The following is a 20,901-nucleotide window of genomic DNA, read 5'->3' on the forward strand; positions in this document are numbered from 1 at the left end:
TTCAGTTAGATTGTTAAATGCCTTCGCTATGAGCATCTCAATCAGCTCTGTCCAAGTGTCATTCTTCCAAATGGACTGCATTTGGAGCAAAATGGTGCTCTGTGATACCATTGAGGGGGTTATGCAAGAGATGATGATCCTGGTTTATTGAAGAATTCCGTAGCTCAACATAGTCCAGCTTTCCAAGCACCCAAGTTTCATTCAATCAACTGCCACATTGCCCTGAAGATTAATAATTTATTCTTAAAAATTAAATGCTTTCATACATTAGACAAGATATAAAAGAAACCCCATAATATACATATATTACATGTTTAATATTCCTTTTACAGAAGAGGTGGAAAGATACCAAATACATTATCGCCTATAAGCAGTACTTGCATTTAAGTTTCCTCCAATAATGTCTTCAGTGTTTTTACATGGACAACCTCAATGTCAGCAAATATCAGCTAAAGTTACATGTGGAGTTATACACTGCACAAGTGACCACTGCCACAGATCATTTTATTGCTCAAGAGAGTGATGACGACATGTAGATTTAAATTGTACAGTAAGAAGGAGAAGATTAGACCATGAAGCCTGCTCATACTTTTCTGCTACACAATAGTTTTAAGTTTCTTTCTAAGTTGTCCCCTCTTGGGAAAAATTTAATTTTATAATACTCTGAATTCCAATTACTAATGTAGCTAAAAAGCAGATGAGCTATTTTCAGAGTTGAACATGGCTCATCTACCCTCCAATCTGTAAGGGCTAACTCACCAACCCTTACAAATTTGAAGTCACTTTAGAAGGCTGGTTGAAATACCTACTCTTCTTATCACCTACTGATAAGTTACAGGGAGGTGAACTGTTTATGGTGAAGCTAGTTTCAGGACATACAAAAAACAACAAATTGCTGGGTTGAATGTCAGATACAAGAGGATTGCAGTTTTCAGAACTATTTCTCTATTTAACAAACTTATAGGACTTAAAAAGGCAGAAATTACAACTATTTAAAAAAAAGGCCTTCATCAGGCTAACAGGTGGAGGTGTAAGAGACTATCAACTGAATACAATAGATTACTACTCCCAATACTTCACAGGTTCAGTTAAGAGTCCTCAGTATTGCCACATGAGGGGCAGGACTGCATACACATTTGATTTCAAGTCCATATATTTGAAGTCCAGTGCCATGCTTTAATTCTCCAGTATAGCATAGTAGTACATTGATCCAGCAAGGACAAAGAACTGAAACAAGAAAAACAAACAAGTCAGCTTGTGTAAAGTTCATGCCAAATTATCTATTTAAAACGCACCAAAGCAGCAATTCCTCCAGTATTACCCAAAGTTGTTCTCAAGATAATAAAAATGTGCTAATGTTTAGTCATGATGTTGGTAGAATAAATTATAGCTAAGATGCCATAGAAATACCCTGCTTCCTGTCTGAAGTGCAATGTTCTTTGTTTCACAAGCAATTTAAAAGGCAACCATGACAATGTCAGCCTAGAGTTTGGTTTCTAGACAGGAGTTGAGCATCAACCCACAGCCCTCATTTTTTTCCTTTTCCCTCAGACCTGCCCTTCACCGTTTTCCTCAGCCCAAGCCATGACTCAACCCAAGAGACATGAGCCTCGAGTAAAATAAAGCAAATAGATCATTTTCAATTAAATTCAATAGTTACAGATTGAAGAGAGCTTTTTGAGAGGCCCATTTTCTGCATATTGTCTACTTGGTAACATACTGTTGCGTCAGTAAACAAAACATTCAAAAGCAGCCTGCTTTCATTGCTCAATTACTTGTGCCATGTAGACTAGAATCTATACTGAAACAATTGGAGTACCTCAGATCTCCAAAGTTTGCCCAGCATCCTAGGCCATGGAGGGAAATACAAGATTTCAAACTTAAAGTGGAATTTAGCAATCCAGACTGGAAGGCATACACAAAAATCAAAGCTGGGTTTAGTGGTGATTTCTTCCACTCCCACAGCTGAATAATGCAGACATCACAATTAAGCAACACGTGAATGGTCATTGAGAGTTGCACCCAAATGGAGCCAAAACCCAGTAGAAAATGTTTTGAAAAAAAAGTGAGCAGAGAAAGCAATTAAGAAAATCTAAAACATGTTAAAATAAAGCTATCTGCAGCTTTAGCTTTATATCCAGCACCAGGTTTAAAAACTACTAAATATCATGGTGAGTTGCAATGATTAGATTGGATTGATGGAACCAAGGGATATTCAGAAGATGGACAAGCAGCTTTCATTCAATGTTCACACTAAACAACATGGCAGCCTGCAAGCTACCACACAGACCAAGTAAATCACACTCAAGGTTTTTGAGGGATTGTGCACAACTAAAACTTGAACTATCACACAGCACTGAAACTTGCATGCAAGATGATGAATTAACTATCAGTAAAATAGGCACATAAAAGATCACTTACAGTCCAACAGAGGATAGCAAATCCAAACCATGCCACACCCCAAGCATGTCTATTCAGAGGACCAGAGATAAATTCAAAGCATCCCTGCAATAAAAAAATTGAAAGGCAAGTTAGAAAAGCAATTGCATTGTGTAACAATTTTCAAAGAAGTATACAAATAAAATACCAAACTTCATGGGTCATGGAATTGACATTTCCACCTTTGGATTCATTGATCATGTTGAACAGAATGAACACATGGTAGTATTTCATGTACAGTTAGGGGAGCGGACCACAAAAGGAATTACTTGTAGAATACAGACTCATTGAATATGGACAAAAAGGTGGAAAACCCGGCACTGGAAATGGTTGCAAATTTGGGTCTGCCGTAGTTACATTCTCAGATTCCATTGTGCCAACTACTCCATAAACACATCTAAAGTACTTACTTTTGAGTTGACTTGCATTGTTACCCAGTGTGGCAACATCAGCACCAGATGTTAATTTTTTTTTGCACACAGTTCTTTGATCTCTCCAAAAGAGTCAGATAAAACTGGATAGGAACTCAGAACAGCTATTCAAATCTTTATACAATTTAAAAATGAACAATATGACACGTGAGTCACCTTGTTCAATTTCAAGCTAATTTCCAACTCTATTCTTACACTGCATCTTTATCATCATTTACAAGAGTCTGGTTTTCCCTTTTCTATCCACAAGGAAGTTGTGATTGGTTCTTGACATTTCTGGCTAACCCCTGTATGAGGAAGAGTTGATAATCAAAACTGATGTCACAAACTCCTTTGCAAGTGGTTTCATAGAATGTCACTTGTCAACCCTTGTGTATTCCTTTCCTTGCATCACTACCACCCACTCAGCAAGTTCTTGCAGATGGTACACAATACTAATCACTGTGCATCAGTGGTGGAGGGAGTGAGCCTGTGGATGTGGTGCCAATCAAGTAGGCTTTGTCCTGGATGGTGTCAAGCTTCTGGGAGCCGCACTCATCCAGGCAAGTGAAGAACATTGCGGAGCATTCCTGACTCGTGCCTAGTAGATTGTGGACAGACTTTGGGAGTCAGGAAATCAGTTACTCACCACAGGATTACTAGTTTCTGACCTGTTCTTACCACATATTTATATGGCTAGTTTTATTCGTGGGATTGCTGGCTGGGCCAACATTTATTGCCCCTCCCCAAGTGCCTTACTAGGCCATTTCAGAGGCTATTTAAGAGTCAACCACATTGCTGTGGATCTGGAACCACACCAGGTAAGGACAACAGATTTCCTTCCCTAAAGGACATTAGTGAACCAGATAGGCTTTTACAACAACTGGCAGTGGTTTCATGGTCATCATTAGATTCTTAATTCCAGGGGTAGAATCTTACATTGGAGTGGGCAGGGTCTCTGGCGGAAAGCCTACTCTTGCTCTTGTTAAGGGCACCTCATGGCCACTCAGCCTCATGTTAGGGTTAGAAAGACAAAATTCAATCTTGGATGGGAAGCGGGTGCTTCCATCAGAAGCCCCCTTCTGTCTGGAGGAACCCTCTTCTTAAGGCCCCCCCAGCAATCCCTCAATTGACCTCCTATCCCTAGAAGTCCATACCCTCAAAACAACACCATCATCCCAGAAATTAGCTTTATATCCCTCAAGTAAGGAAATCAAAGCTGTGCAGAGTACTCCAAGCGCAGTCTCACCAATGCCCTGTACAGTTGTGGTAAGGAAGTTGAATAATCCAATCTTTACATTACCTGACTATGAACGTAACCATTAACACCAAGTTTGCAAGCATCCAACTCCTTGATCTGGTTAAATGAGTCGGTTACACAACACTCTCGAGGCCAGGGGAAGTCAGAATCTAAGTGGGTCGATCGGAATGCAGAGTTGAACTTAATCCAGTCCTCTGGTCCATTTACTCCACAGCAATTACTCTGCAAGGAGTGAAGAAAAAAAAAATATTCAGAGACATGCTGTCTCCTGACAAGAAAAAAAAATGATAAAGCAAATCATCCTTCCTTCACCCACTCCCAAACAATTCCTTCTTTCTCACAGCAACGGAGGAGCTGGAAAAAAAACTTAAACAGCTAGTGGATTGCCTGCATAATGTGACAAAATACCTTAATGCAACTTTACACTTAGAGTTAGGTGAAATAAGTGTTAGAAATACAGTAATTCTGAAAATGTGGCTGGACTTCTCCAGCTGTTTACGCCAGCTGTTTACGCCAGTGGAATTTCCACCAGTGGTGTACCCCCACTGCAGGATTCCAGTGGCATGGGGTGGCTTCAATGGGAATTCCCATCAGTAGTGGCAGGACCAGAGGATCCAGAACCAGTGAACAGCACGCTGCCTCCCGCTACTGAGAAAATCTGAGGGGAGGCCAGGGAATTTTACCCGACAAATAAAAACATCAGCTTAACAGATTGTCAGAACACAGCTAGAAGATAAACAGACCAAAGAAAAGTTAGAAATTTTTTTTGCTTGAAAAGTGGGATAAGACTTGAGTCACACTTGCAAATGAACACCGATGACCCACAAGAGGAATTTGTTGTCTCATCCGAGGTGTAGACCGATCTTCCAAAAATACTGATAATGTATTATTGTTTGTATTTTATTTAGAATCTCGATAATCAGTAGTTCTTACCAGCCTGCCCATCCATCCCCACAAAAGAAAAAAAACATTCATCGAGATCCATTTTCTGTCCTACACTATTGTATAAAGTAATAAGATTTATTCCAATAACTTTCATTCAAACCCTGACTTCTTGATCCTGAGAAAGTCATACATACTTTAGTTTTCGCATCTCTACTTGTTCCATCCTAATATCACTTAAAGGTTACTTCATCAGTATACAAGCTCTTTTCCCCTATCCTGCCTTACTTACCTCAGTCATGACACGATTCCAAGATTTGGTGAGACCCATGTAGTTTCTGAACTGATCGTCATTCTGCCAGTTCTTGTTGTCATACAACTGGAGCATTTGCTTGAGGAAGAAGTTTGGAACTAACTGCAAAAAAAATTTTTAGGAAGATGTTTTAAAAAAATATACAAGCTATTCTAACCCACAAGAAAGTCCAACTGAAAGGAACTCCAAAGATTAAAAAAAAGGATCACCTATCCAAGGGCAATTTGAGATGGGCAACAAATGGAGGTGTTGCCTTCCACCTCCACTTGTCATTCGATACAAAAATTTGGCCATATTGGAAATTATGATAGGGAGCATAAATTAAACTATGTTATAACAGTGTGAAGTGGGCTTTATTCTGCTTCTTGCCATTCAGTAACAAACCTGTGTGTCCTTAATGACTCTATTGGCTGCCCAAGGTTAAGGAGGTCTACTCGGGATACTGCTGGGGTACCTTTTATCCAAGTATGATTTGCAGACAAAGTGAATTAGAGCTTGCAAAAGTGCTATAACCTAAAATTGAAGTATTTTCCTTGGATTTGTAGGTGTCCAGAAGGTTAGATTTTCATACTACAAGTTCTGATGTAGTATGAGGTACATACTACATGTACCTCATGTAGACACATGTAGTATACCTACAGGTATAAATGTGGCCGGACTTCTCCAGCTGTTCACGCCAGTGGAATTTCCACCAGTGGTGTACCCCCACTGCAGGATTCCAGTGGCGTGGGGCGGCTTCAATGGGAATTCCCATCAATAATGGCAGGACCCGAGGATCCAGAACCAGTGAACAGCACACTGCCTCCTGCTACTGAGAAAATCTCCGAGGGTATTTTCCTTGGGAAGGTATCAGTATGCAGTGCTCGTGTTTCCCCACCATTGCTAACTTGAATTTTCAGATGCTGATTTCAACTATCTATAAATTCTCCAGGGTACAACCCTCCAGAGAACAGAAGATCTGGACCATTGTGTTGGAGCTCAGGTCAAACTGGATATGTCCACAGCCAGGTGACAAGGCCATAATCAATTAAGTCAAACAGAACCCATTTTAGTCACAAGTGTTTTCAAAATGTTTGCTGCCAAACTTGTTCAATCTTCTCAGCTGAACTTGGATTATTTTTGATTTCCATCAGAACTTGTAGAATGAAAATCAAATCTTCTGGACACCTACAAATCCAAGGAAAATACTTCAATTTTAGGTTATAGTACTTTTGCAAGCTCCAATTCACTTTGTGTCTGCAAATCATACTTAGATAAAAGGTACCCCAGCAGTATCCCAAGTAGACCTCCTTAACCTTGGGCAGCCAATACAGTCATTAGGGACACAGGTTTGTTACTAGATGGCAAGAGGCAGAGTAAAGCCCACTTAAACTCTTTATGTTATAACAATGTTAATTTATGCTCCATCATCTTAATGATTTCCAATATGGCCAAATTCTTATATCAAATGACAATCATACACTTGGATTTTCCATGATCTGTTCCAGGTAGGACTTCAATCCATTAGCCAAGAGGCAATTTCACCAGTTAGCTACAGATTGTGATCCTTATATTCAGCAATGACATGAATATACAGCTGTCTATGAATGAGAAAGGTTACTTACATAGTCCCTGTGTGTTGCAGCTGTGATGCATGAAGCAACTTCAAAGATGTAGACAATTAGCATCAAAATAATGTACTGAAAAACAGGACAGAAATATGTATGCACCTTAAAACTGCAGTGAACAAAATAATCACTGCACATTTCTTGATTAACAGCTTGCTAATCAGAATAGTTGCACTAGCAAGATTGATTTTACATAAAAAGGGTGCATGTTTCATTCCGGCAGACATGCTGGGACTTAAATGCCTTCATTAGTTGGGTATGCACCATAGCAACTGTAATTGTAATTAAATCCATCATACCATGGAAAGTCAATTTTAAAATCAAAAGTTGACTGTTCTTTCATTTCTTTATAAAAAGGAATACACATAGATGGGCGGAATTTTCCCCCAAAATTTGAAGTGTTAAAACGGATGGTTTTAACAACTCAACGAGCCATTGTTGTTAGGAGATTCATGCCAATAGGACAGTGGGCAGAGACTAATCCTGCCAGAGAAACCAGCAGAAGACTGCTTACGCTGCCAGTGCGCATGCACCCGACCTCCCAGTATACCAGATGATCTGCTCACCTCCCACAGGGGCTCCCTCCAACCATCTTCTCTCATGAACGTTGACAGTCTCTCCTCCACTACCCCGCCAGATATCGCCGACCTCTCTCACCCCTCGCCCTCCCCCCACCACCAGCCCCCAACCACTGATGCAGAGATTCATCCCCTCTCTCCCCCCTGCCCCCATGGACCACCCCCACCTTCATGCTCAGTGGGCAGTGCCACAAGGGGCACTGCTCAGCCCTGCCCCCAACTACACAGGGGCTTCAAAAGCCTCCAGTCTCACCAGTGAGGCCATCACATCGGTCCCCATTGGGGACCATCTGTGATCCTCGTCAGTCAAGACCTTCACCGGCAAGGTCAGAAAGCTAAGTGAGCCCAGGTTCACTGATAATATTAAAATGATCTTATTAATGCTTAAATCAGCGTCACGCCCTTCCCGGGTGCGAGGCACATCAGCAGAACAGAGCCGACAATATTAGGTGAGAAATCAGACGCAAGCCCAATCTTTCACCTTTCGTTCATACTTCCCACCCTGCTTCTCAATTAGTGCAGTGGGGCAGAAAAATCTCTCCCAATGCATCAATTAACTATTGACAATTCATTGTGCATGTGGTAAAGCCCACAATTAGATTGGAAAAGTGCTCGGTTCAAGGAAACTATACTCAGGATGTGTTTCAGGTTGAAACCAATGCTCATAGCCTTATTTCTGAAAAAATAAGGTAGGTCATGCCTGATAATGCACTGGGACAGGCAAACCCACGACTGAATGCAAATGGTAGAAGTGATTCATAAATCACAACAAGCTGGGAAGAATTGAAACTTACTGCTAAGATAACCTTCCTCGCCGATTTCATGATTCCAAATATGCCAACAATGCTCAGTACAAACAGGCAGAAGCCAACAAAAAGTCCAATCCAAGCTGCGGCAAAAATATCATCATTGTTGGCAGCTGAAAGTAAAGGCCAGAGCCCATGCTGATCCGAAACATGAAAAATGCATTCTGCCATTAATGCAATGCCACATAACTGCAAACAGAAGGAGGAGAGGGTTAGTGGACAGTTCTTAATCTTTTATCTCAAAATGCAACTCACCATACAAATGGAAACATTTCATCTTAGGACTGAGGCACCACTTAAAGGACTGAACCAGTCTTTTAGTTTGCAGCTGAAGAGATCAGCTAAACATCAGAAAGAAATTCTAACTAAAAAGAGCCAATGCTATGAAACTAGCCAACGATTATTCTTCCATAATCAAATTCCAGAGATCAAGCACATTATTTGAACTTCAGATTCTGTACTGATTTCATGGAGATTAGTTAGGAGGATCACTAGACTAGTCAGGAACATCACTGGCAAATTCCAGAAGGTGTGGAAAGCATTAAAAAAGAACGTGGAATGTAGCCGTCATTATAAAAATGTCCATTGAAATACTCAATGAACACTTACTAATTCTCTCACTCACCACCCCATTACAAAAATGTATTTAATCTTCCAGTGGGTGAAGCTTAAAAAGCCTATCATTCCTGTCAAATATCTATTTGTCAAGCGCATCCTAAATTGAGGGCGAGGATATCTTCCCCATAATTGTAATATCTGATCTCTCCCACTCACGTTTCCAGCATCATCCAGCATCCAAGAGCATTAACCATTTATGGCACCAATTACCATGATTTTGATCAGCTCAGCACACAGACGCTTTGCATGTGGAATGCTCCCTGCCTGAACTGTCCCTTCACCATTAAGTTACTGAAGTGCAGCAGAAGGTGTTAACAATCCTTACTCATTTCTAGCTCAAAGCTGGAGTCCATGAGAAAGGATATACTGGCACTGGAGGGGGTGCAGAGGAGATTCACTCGGTTGATTCCAGAGTTGAGAGGGCTGGCTTATGAGGAGAGAGTGAGTAGACTGGGGCTATACTCACTGGAATTCAGAAGAATGAGGGGCGATCTTATAGAAACATAAGATTATGAAGGGAATAGATAAGATAGCAGGGAAGTAGTTTCCACTGGCAGGTGAAACTAGAACTAGGGGGCATAGCCTCAAAATAAGGGGAAGCAGATTTAGGAATGAGTTGGAGGAGGAACTTCTTCACACAAAGGGTTGTGAATCTGTGGAATTCCCTGCCCAGTTAAGCAGTTGAGGCTACCTCATTGAATGTTTTTAAGGCAAGGATAGATACATTTTTGAACAGTAAAGGAATTAAGGGTTATGGTGAGCGGGCGGGTAAGTGGAGCTGAGTCCACAAAAAGATCAACCATGATCTTATTGAACGGCGGAGCAGGCTCGAGGGGCCAGATGGCCTACTCCTAGTTCTTATACACCCTTCACTAAATATATTATACAAGTTTGAAATATACTATTTAAAATCTAATCAAAATATCCTGTTGAATAGACAAGTGCAAAAGAGCAGCCTTTCAACTACTTCTGAATCGGTATAAATGACTAAATATCACTTACACAAAGAAAGCTTTTGTGTTCACATTAATCAGATACCAATGTTAGTTATTCTACTGGTACAGGCATTTGTTATTTCAGTTTCCTCCTTACGCTTATACACATCAAAAGATGATTAAAAGAAATCCATCCACTCCCAAGCAGCAATTGGGAAATGTTGGAACCACCCTATGAGAACACACCTATAATTTCATCTTCAATACCAAGCATGGGAATCTCATTTCGAAGGAAACCTACTGCCACTCAGAAAATATAAAAAGCGTTACAATTTCTTGAATAGGATTTAGGTATTAGGGAAGTCTTAGCTTAGATAGCCTTCTCAGTCAAAAAAAGATTGCTTTGGCTTCCACCCAATTTATAGGCTAAAATAGTTGCTTCCACTGTCTGGGCAGCTATTTTCTTTAACAAGGCAAATTGATACTTAGAATACCAAGAGTTAGCTGGGAGAAAAATTCAAATTCACATCAAGTCATTCTGGATTTAAGATTAGAGAGAGCCAAGTTATTAAGAAACAGAAATGCTCTTTGAGTGATAACTTAATCCCATTGCAATGTAGGGAATAGAACATAGAACATAGAACATAGAACATTACAGCGCAGAACAGGCCCTTCGGCCCACGATGTTGCACCGACCAGTTAAAAAAAAAACTGTGACCCTCCAACCTAAACCAATTTCTTTTCGTCCATGAACCTATCTACGGATCTCTTAAACGCCCCCAAACTAGGCGCATTTACTACTGATGCTGGCAGGGCATTCCAATCCCTCACCACCCTCTGGGTAAAGAACCTACCCCTGACATCGGTTCTATAACTACCCCCCCTCAATTTAAAGCCATGCCCCCTCGTGCTGGATTTCTCCATCAGAGGAAAAAGGCTATCACTATCCACCCTATCTAAACCTCTAATCATCTTATATGTTTCAATAAGATCTCCTCTTAGCCGCCGCCTTTCCAGCGAAAACAATCCCAAATCCCTCAGCCTCTCCTCATAGGATCTCCCCTCCATACCAGGCAACATCCTGGTAAACCTCCTCTGCACCCTCTCCAAAGCCTCCACATCCTTCCTGTAATGTGGGGACCAGAACTGCACACAGTACTCCAAGTGCGGCCGCACCAGAGTTGTGTACAGTTGCAACATAACGCTACGACTCCTAAATTCAATCCCCCTACCAATAAACGCCAAGACACCATATGCCTTCTTATGGAATGGGAGAGCAAGTGTGGGAAACCTCAGCTAGGAGGAAAACGAGACAGAAGTCAGTATCAGGCAATTCAAAGCATAATAACCTGGTACAGTAACAAAGATTTATTAGGGTTTGGTTCTGGGGAATTGTAAAATTCAATATTAAATGTTTGCAAGGGCTGTTTTCATAGTGGAAGAAAAGAAAGATGTGGCTTTAAAAAAAAGACTAGATCAAACACGTGTGCTGTAGGAGAAGAAAGCTCAGATATTTTGCATATTTGAAATTTGGGAGTAATTTTATGCCAACTCGTTAAGATTCAGCTAATTCACTAGATTGGTACCAGTACAAGGAAGCAAACAAATTGGATTAATTTGAAGTAGGGTTGTCAACTGTGAATGTGTTCCTGGAAGTTTCATCACATGACTTGCTCCCCCCACACTCCAACCATTATTCGGCCAACACCCATCCTTGACGTTCTGCCTTCCTCTGCTAATTGAAAAGCAAAAAGACTCATTGCCCGATAGATAAGCCTTTGCCTTTTCTCCTCCCCCAATATTTTTATATTTGGTAACGAGAAAAGGTTTAAAGTAAATGACAAAAAAAATTAATCTCCCAATGATTTTGTTTTTTCCCCAGGGTTGCGTACAGTTGTGTCTGTAAGACGTAGGAGAAGTAGACCATTCGGCCCAATGAAATCATGACTAATCTGATAATCCTCAACTCTACTTTATTCCCTTAACCTTTGATTCCCTCACTGATTAAAAATCTCTCCGCCTCGAACAGACTTAATGCCGCAGCCACTGCAGCCTTCTGTTATAGATGGCAGAGGGAAGTTATGTGTGGAACCGGAGGAGATTGGTGAAGCATTGAACCAATATTTCTCTTCGGTGTTCACGCAAGGGGACATGAATATAGCTGAGGAGGACACTGGGTTGCAAGGGAGTAGAATAGACAGTATTACAGTTGATAAGGAGGATGTGCAGGATATTCTGGAGGGTCTGAAAATAGATAAATCCCCTGGTCCGGATGGGATTTATCCAAGGATTCTCTGGGAGGCAAGAGAAGTGATTGCAGAGCCTCTGGCTCTGATCTTCAGGTCGTCGTTGGCCTCTGGTATAGTACCAGAAGATTGGAGGTTAGCGAATGTTGTCCCATTGTTTAAGAAGGGGAACAGAGACTTCCCCGGGAATTATAGACCGGTGAGTCTCACTTCTGTTGTCGGCAAGATGTTGGAAAAAATTATAAGGGATAGGATTTATAGTTATTTGGAGAGTAATGAATTGATAGGTGATAGTCAGCATGGTTTTGTGGCAGGTAGGTCGTGCCTTACTAACCTTATTGAGTTTTTTGAGAAAGTGACCAAGGAGGTGGATGGGGGCAAGGCAGTGGACGTGGTATATATGGATTTTAGTAAGGCGTTTGATAAGGTTCACCATGGTAGGCTTCTGCAGAAAATGCAGATGTATGGGATTGGGGGTGATCTAGGAAATTGGATCAGGAATTGGCTAGCGGATAGGAAACAGAGGGTGGTGGTTGATAGTAAATATTCATCATGGAGTGCGGTTACAAGTGGTGTACCTCAGGGATCTGTTTTGGGGCCACTGCTGTTTGTAATATTTATTAATGATCTGGATGAGGGTATAGTTGGGTGGATTAGCAAATTTGCTGATGACACCAAAGTCGGTGGTGTGGTAGACAGTGAGGAAGGGTGTCGTAGTTTGCAGGAAGACTTAGACAGGTTGCAAAGTTGGGCCGAGAGGTGGCGGATGGAGTTTAATGCGGAGAAGTGTGAGGTAATTCACTTTGGTAGGAATAACAGATGTGTTGAGTATAGGGCTAACGGGAGGACTTTGAATAGTGTGGAGGAGCAGAGGGATCTAGGTGTATGTGTGCATAGATCCCTGAAAGTTGGGAATCAAGTAGATAAGGTTGTTAAGAAGGCATATGGTGTCTTGGCGTTTATTGGTAGGGGGATTGAATTTAGGAGTCGTAGCGTTATGTTGCAACTGTACACAACTCTGGTGCGGCCGCACTTGGAGTACTGTGTGCAGTTCTGGTCCCCACATTACAGGAAGGATGTGGAGGCTTTGGAGAGGGTGCAGAGGAGGTTTACCAGGATGTTGCCTGGTATGGAGGGGAGATCCTATGAGGAGAGGCTGAGGGATTTGGGATTGTTTTCGCTGGAAAGGCGGCGGCTAAGAGGGGATCTTATTGAAACATATAAGATGATTAGAGGTTTAGATAGGGTGGATAGTGATAGCCTTTTTCCTCTGATGGAGAAATCCAGCACGAGGGGGCATGGCTTTAAATTGAGGGGGGGTAGTTATAGAACCGATGTCAGGGGTAGGTTCTTTACCCAGAGGGTGGTGAGGGATTGGAATGCCCTGCCAGCATCAGTAGTAAATGCGCCTAGTTTGGGGGCGTTTAAGAGATCCGTAGATAGGTTCATGGACGAAAAGAAATTGGTTTAGGTTGGAGGGTCACAGTTTTTTTTTAAACTGGTCGGTGCTACATCGTGGGCCGAAGGGCCTGTTCTGCGCTGTAATGTTCTATGTTCTATGTTCTATGTTCTGTGATAAAGAATTCCACAGATTCATTACCCTCAGACAAAATCCCTCCTCGTCTCTGTCCTGGAGGGTTGGAAACTCCACTATAAAGAAAACATCTGCAATACTTGATCCCAGAGGCCTAGTACTACTGGAACCGCTGCTACTTGTCAGACAATTTCCTGAAGTTGATATGCAATTTGATGTAGACAGCAAAAAGTCTCCGTTCGCTCATGCCATTAGGATTCTCCAATCCCGTCAGCAGCACCTCTCTACCCACAGATTTCAAATGGGAAATCCCATTGACAGTGGCAGGACCAGAGAATCCCGCTGCTAGCAACAGCATGTTGCCTCCCACCAACAGGAAACATACAGATGGAGGCTGGAGAATCTTGCCTATTGAATCATGTGCCAGTCAGTGGTAATAACTTGGAAATGTGAAATAATAGAGATATGCAAAAAAATTACAAAAACAATTTTTCTACAACTGATTGCCTTGCTTCCAATGCAATTCTTAAATACAGCAACATGCACGCATACTTGCATAAAACAGTCAATACATACCATGACCACCACATTTCCGAAAATGAGTAATCCTTGGAAAACCCTCACTCCAGAACTTCCTTTGGCCATTTTTGATCAGCTAAAATAGAAAACAGGGAAGAGAAAACACCTGATGTTTTAAAACGCCTTTATATTTGGCATATTAAAATTACCAGTCTATTTCAGTGGTATTTAATCTCCAGAAAGAGCGTGCTGCACTAGTTTCAGAATGTAACCTAGAATCAGATGGTTCCTCTGTTGTGGAATAAGTATAACCAAGTATGCGGTTCAAAGTAGCAGAGAAAGGCAGTACACTTACCACTTCTTTATACTTGCTATTAAAGGATCTTTTAAAAACCCACGGGAGGTGAAAAATCCTCAAGTCATGTTTTATATAATGATTTCTATTCACGCACCACAAGGCTTCAAATCACAAATGAGTTCACAGCGCACCCAGACATGATTGACAGTGTAGCAAATGCATTGCCAAACAAAATTAAGCCAATGACCACATATATCCACAGACCACAATCAGTAACAATAGGCAACACCTCCTCCACGATAATCCTCAACACCGGTGCCCCACAAGGCTGTGTTCTCAGCCCCCTACTATATTCCTTGTACATCTATGACTGTGCGGCCAAATTCCCTTTCAATTCAATTTTCAAGTTTGCTGATGACACCAAGGTAGTGGGTCAGATCTCAAATAATGCCGAGAGAGTATAGGAATGAGATAGAGAATCTGATGAACTGCTGTGGCAACAATAATCTCTCCCTCAATGTCAACAAAACAAAAGGAGATTGTCATCGACTTCAAGAAGAATAGTGGAGAACGTGCCTGTCTACATCAACGGGGACGAAGTAGAAAGGGTCGAGAGCTTCAAGTTTTTAGGTGTCCAGATCACCAACCTGCCCTGGTCCCCCCATGCCGACACTATAGTGATGAAAGCCCACCAATGCCTCTACTTTCTCAGAAGACGAAAGAAATTTGGCATGTCAGCTACGACTCACCAACTTTTACAGATACAACCAGAAAGAATGCTTTCTATGGTGCATCACAGCTTGGTATGGCTCCTGCCCTGCCCAAGACAGCAAGGAACTATAAAAGTAGTGAATGTAGCCTAATCCATCATGAAAACCAGCCTCCCATCCATTGACTCTCGCTATACTTCCCGCTGCCTCAGCAAAGCAGCCAGCATAATTAAGGACCCACACGCACCCCAGACATTCTCTCTTCCACCTTCGGGAAAAAGTTACAAAAGTCTGAGGTCACGTACCAACCGACTCAAGAACAGCTTCTTCCCTGCTGCTGTCAGACTTTTGAATGGGCTTGCCTTGCATTAAGTTGATCTTTCTCTACACCCTAGCTATGACTGTAACACTACATTCTGCACTCTCTCATTTCCTTCTCTATGAACGGTATGTTTTGTCTGTATAGCACACAAGAAACCATACTTTTCACTATGTTAATACACGTGACAATAATAAATCAAATATCCCAATAGAAACATGGCTACGTCAATGACTATCAGTACTAAAAAGTGTGCACCTACAAGATGCACTGTAGCAACTCATCAAGGCTCTGACAGCACTTCCTATATTCACCTTTACCACCTAGAAGGTGGAGGGCTGTGGATGAGTGACCTGCAAGTCTCACACCATCCTGACTTGGGAGCTGTTTCTGGGTCAAAATCCTGGAACTTCCTTCCCAATAGGATTGGGACTGCACGTTCCTAAATCACATGGACTGCAATGTTTCAAGAACAGTAAGAAGTTTAACACCAGGTTAAAGTCCAACAGGTTTATTTGGTAGCAAAAGCCACACAAGCTTTCGGAGCTCCAAGCCCCTTCTTCAGGCGAGTGGGAATTCTGTTCACAAACAGGGCATATAAAGACACAGACTCAATTTACATGAATAATGGTTGGAATGCGAATACTTACAGCTAAAGAAACAAACAACATGAGTGGAGAGAGCATCAAGACAGGCTAAAAAGATGTGTATTGTCTCCAGACAAGACAGCCAGTGAAACTCTGCAGGTCCAGGCAACTGTGGGGGTTACAAATCCTTAACCCCCACAGTTGCCTGGACCTGCAGAGTTTCACTGGCTGTCTTGTCTGGAGACAATACACATCTTTTTAGCCTGTCTTGATGCTCTCTCCAATCACGTTGTTTGTTTCTTTAGCTGTAAGTATTCGCATTCCAACCATTATTCATGTAAATTGAGCCTGTGTCTTTATATGCCCCGTTTGTGAACAGAATTCCCACTCACCTGAAGAAGGGGCTTGGAGCTCCGAAAGCTTGTGTGGCTTTTGCTACCAAATAAACCTGTTGGACTTTAACCTGGTGTTGTTAAACTTCTTACTGTGTTTACCCCAGTCCAACGCCAGCATCTCCACATCATGTTTCAAGAAGGCAGCTCAGTTGCCTTTCACACAGGCAACTGAAGATGGACAATTGTTGGCCTACCTAACAACACTCATCTTATGAGTGATATATAAAAAAATAATGATCACAGCCAAGACAACAATTGCTGTATTCAGACAGCAAGTAAAGCAGTCTCTGTATTTTAACAGAGCTTCACCGTTGAGTTCATATCAACAAATGATAAAATGCTTGATCAAATAATTTGCTATTAAAGCACATTGAAGGGTAGATGTGATTTCAATACAAGGCACAGATAATTGAAGGCGCAGCGATGAAAATCAAATATGGAAAAGTGAGCATATGTGTAACTCTCAGTTACTCTCCCTTTGGGTGGTTGGAGAGATCAGCTAGGATCATCAAGATTTGGCCACCAAGCTCAAAGTGATCAGTGGCCTCCTGGTCAAGTGATTACTTCTTTGATGGATATCAGAGGACTGCCAGCAGCCAAAATAATTCCACCCCTACATAACCAAACACCTTCAAGAGCTGGGAGGAGCCTTCAGCTTTTAAAATGGAGAAAACTCCCAAATAAAGTCACAACTTAACTGACATCTTATACAAATCAATGTGGAAAGGTGATCATATTTACACATCTTAACCCAACATTGAGATTCCAATGTAGAGCCCCATCCCCAAACTCCCCTCCCTAGATAAAAAAAAACATGCCTGCAGCTCAGAGACTATTAGGTGGTAACAGGTTCACCAACATTCTTAGAGAGACAAATACCAACAATCCAAGTCATCAACTGGGAAAGGATTTGCAACCAGGGCCATTAATAACAAAAGTATTTGGTCATTTACACTTTGAAAAAAATTAAACCAAAACCTCGCCTAAATTACGTGCTAGTGTTCTGGTTAGATCACAAGAATAGGTTAAAGACACATTAAAGGAGAGATCCAAATACACCACACCCAATAGGCAGAATCTATTTACAGGACGGGTTTCGAGTGTTTTAACAGGTGAAAAAAAAACCCGCCTTGAAATATCACAAAATACAGCTCTGTTCGCAAAATAGGCAGGATGAGAAAGCAGAGAACAGCCTAATAGAACTTAAGAAAAGTTTTACCAGCTGAGCTAAAAAAGTTGATGTTGCTGGAATTTCAACCACTTTCCTGCGCTTTAACTTCAAGTTACAGCGACGGATAATGAACAATCCAAACATATTTCAAAGCAAAAAAAAAGTGCTCGCAAATTGTTTAAAACTGATAGATGAAACAGCAAACAAAGCAATCCACGCAGCAAGTACTAAATAAGCGCACTGAGCTCAGTTCAGTTTGTGGCAAGGCAGATCTAGCTGGCTCACCTGACTCGTGTGTGTCTCTGAGCTCCTCGCTCTGAACTGTTCCTGTCTCTCAGCTCCTCTCTCCTGTTTCTACTCTGGGAGGAGACCCACTTACAACACTTAAAAGCACTCAACAGGTCCTGCGCTTGCGCACATTGCCAACCCCATCCATGCCACACCTGTACAATGCTTTGCTCTCAGTTCATTGGGATCTTAGGAGGTTTCTTCTTTGTAATATTAACAGTGTGCCTCTTTTTAGAAAAAAGATAAAAGAAACAATGCATGAAAGGCAGCCACCTTCTGGACAATGGGGAAGTGACATCCATCTCTTACTCTATAATGTGGTTTATTAGCCTTCCAGAAAGACTGAAGTTCAAATGAAACGTTGCAATCAAATGTTGCCCCAAGCCTTAATGGGTTCTCGTAGGAATGCGCTCTGAATTAAGGTGCCAAACTCTTTCAACTGGCATTTAACACATTAACAGTGCTCAGCTGCGCCTTGATCACCATGACTTCAGCCAAAAATTATTAGGGTAGTTGGGACAGCACGGTGGCACAGTATTTAGCACTGCTGCCTCACGGCACCAGAGACACAGGTTTGATTCTTGGCTTGGGTCACTGTCTGCGTGGAGTCTGCACGTTCTCCCCGTGTCTGCATGGGTTTCTGCCGGGTCCTCAGATTTCCTCCCACAGTTCGGAAGACGTGCTGGTTAGGTGAATTGGCTATGCTAAATTTTCCCTCAGTGCACCCGAACAGGCACCAGAGTGTGGCGACTCGGGGATTTTCACAGTAGCTTCATTGCAGTGTTAATGTAAGCCTACTTGTGACACTAATAAATAATAATAATAAAATACCTCTGCATGATACCATCCAATATCACCCCATGACTTACTAGTTCCCAATTTATAGACTGCAGATTCCCCCTTCCCTCCTGTGCTGCAATCACCTTATACCAGTCATGCCGCTGTGGTATTCCCTTCACCTGGTCTTGCCTGACAATTAAAATTGAATTTAAATTTTTACTCCATCCTTAAAATTACAAAGGCAATGCTCAGCGTAGATCAGGCAAACCCAAATCCATTCCTGGCTTGCTCCAAAAACCAAATTCAAATTTCAATTGAATCCAATTCATGGTCCCCCACAAGAGAAACAATCAAGAACAATCAAGAGAATCATTATTTTGTAAATTGAGTTTGTGTCTTTATATGTCCTGTTTGTAACAGAACTCCCACTTACCTGATGAAGGGGCAGTGCTCCGAAAGCTAGTAACTAGTAATATAAAATCAGATAGTAAAAATTACCACAAGTATTTAAATAGGAATAGTGTGGCTAATGCTAGCATTGGTCCTCTACAGAGTAAGTCTGGTGAATTTATAAAGGAAAATTAAGAAATAATGAATCAGCAATATTAATTTTTAAAATATTTTTACTCCATTCTTAAAGTTACAAAGCCAATGTTCAGAGTGGACCAGGCAAACACAAATCCATTCCTTACTTGCTCCAAATTTAAATTGAATCCAATTCACGGTCCCCACAAGAGAGACATACAAGATCCAAGCTGACACAATAAGGCAATGCACCCCATCATGGGCTTGATCTGATGCTTGATCTTAGCCAAATGGCCTTTTGAGCATCAGTGAGATATGGCAGCACCGCTGTTAAAGCTAGGCAAAAGCAACTTCTACATACCTCAAAGTCACTAGTGAAATGAAGGTTACTAGTTGCATGCCACTAATAAATGGTTGTGAATCAGACTGGTCAAATTATCCACTGGCAGGGCACTTAATTTGCCGGGAGAACATGATTCCAGTGAGTTGGATCTTTAATGAGTATTCATGGTATGGAAATACTTGCAAATGTGGTTCCCAACATGGATCAGGAGGAAAGCCAATCCACCATCAACCTGTCAGGAAAATCCAAATTAAATTCCCACCAGCGGGAATCTGACTTTCCCCATCACTCCACATTTTGTGTCCTTGCCCATGATTCCTGCTACTGGGGGAAAATTCTGCTCATAAGTAGCAATTAATGTAAGCCATGGTCAATGTGGTCTCATGGGCTGGTTTTGATCATTTAATAGGATTAGATAGGTTAATGAAGGGAAATTTGTCTATCTGGCAAACTCCTGTGTGGCGGACGGTGAACAGTAAACTCACACATTATTCCCAGTTATACCTTGCCACTCAAATGAGGTCCTAGAACTTCCTATCCATCCAGCAAAGACTCAAATTTCTGCTTATCCAACAACCAAGCTGCTTATTATATAAGAAAATTCAGCAAAGAATCATCCATGAAGGCACCTCTCATGATGATGTTCATCACATTGTTGATGCTGTCTCCAACGCCTCTACTTTCTCAAGAGGCTAAGGAAATTTGGCATGTCCGCTATGACTCACCAACTTTTACAGATGCACCATAGAAAGCATACTTTCTGGTTGTATCACAGCTTGGTATGGCTCCTGCTCTGTCCAAGACCACAAGAAACTACAAAGTGTTGTGAACAAAGCCCAGTCCATCACGCAAACCAGACTCCCATTCATTGACTCTGTTTACCCTTCCCACTGCTTTGGAAAAGCAGCCAGCATGATTAAGGACCCCACGCACCAAAGACATATCCTCTTTCGCCATCTTTTGTTGGGAAGAAGATACAAATGTCCGAGATCACGTACCAACTGACTGAAGAACAGCTTCTTCCCTGCAGCCATCAGACTTTTGAATGGACTTACCTCGTATTAAGTTGATCTTTCTCTACACCCTAGCTATGACTGTAACACTACATTCTGCATCTTCTCCTTTCCTTCTTTATGTATGGTATGCTTTGTATAACATGCAACAGACAATACTTTTCACTGTATACCAATACATATGGCAATAATAAATCAAATCAAATCAATATCTGTTAAAACTACAAAACTAAGTCTTGCTTGAAAAATCCAGATTCCCTACCTGGTACAATGGGGATCCACTGCTTTCTCTGCTCAATCTGAAGAAGGGGGGAACAGTTTGTT

The 20,901-nt window shown here is 41.6% G+C and overlaps 1 protein-coding gene across 1 annotated transcript; it reads right to left on the reverse strand.

Annotated features, from left to right (window-relative positions):
* Positions 1–996: 996 nt before the first annotated feature.
* Positions 997–18,010, reverse strand: LOC144506400 (uroplakin-1b-like). Its single transcript, XM_078232451.1, has 8 exons — positions 17,914–18,010; positions 14,206–14,284; positions 8,285–8,485; positions 6,910–6,984; positions 5,285–5,407; positions 4,153–4,332; positions 2,422–2,505; positions 997–1,227 (listed from the first exon to the last, which is right to left on the reverse strand). Exons 2-8 carry the CDS (start codon positions 14,272–14,274, stop codon positions 1,177–1,179), a joined length of 783 nt encoding a protein of 260 aa, XP_078088577.1. The 5' UTR covers positions 14,275–14,284; positions 17,914–18,010; the 3' UTR covers positions 997–1,176.
* Between the last annotated feature and the right edge of the window lie 2,891 nt (positions 18,011–20,901).

The sequence above is a fragment of the Mustelus asterias genome, chromosome 17 (genome assembly GCF_964213995.1).
Source record: "Mustelus asterias chromosome 17, sMusAst1.hap1.1, whole genome shotgun sequence".
Classification (NCBI taxonomy): domain Eukaryota; kingdom Metazoa; phylum Chordata; class Chondrichthyes; order Carcharhiniformes; family Triakidae; genus Mustelus; species Mustelus asterias.

What these genes read in the sequence shown, in the direction of transcription:
- LOC144506400 (XM_078232451.1), bottom strand. Translation starts at nt 14,274, where the DNA reads ATGGCCAAAGGAAGTTCTGGAGTGAGGGTTTTCCAAGGATTACTCATT. An exon ending in TCGGAAATGTGGTGGTCATG is followed by an intron (nt 8,486 to 14,205) that starts GTATGTATTGAC and finishes TTCTGTTTGCAG; the next exon opens with TTATGTGGCATTGCATTAAT. An exon ending in GGAATCGTGTCATGACTGAG is followed by an intron (nt 4,333 to 5,284) that starts GTAAGTAAGGCA and finishes CACTCCTTGCAG; the next exon opens with AGTAATTGCTGTGGAGTAAA.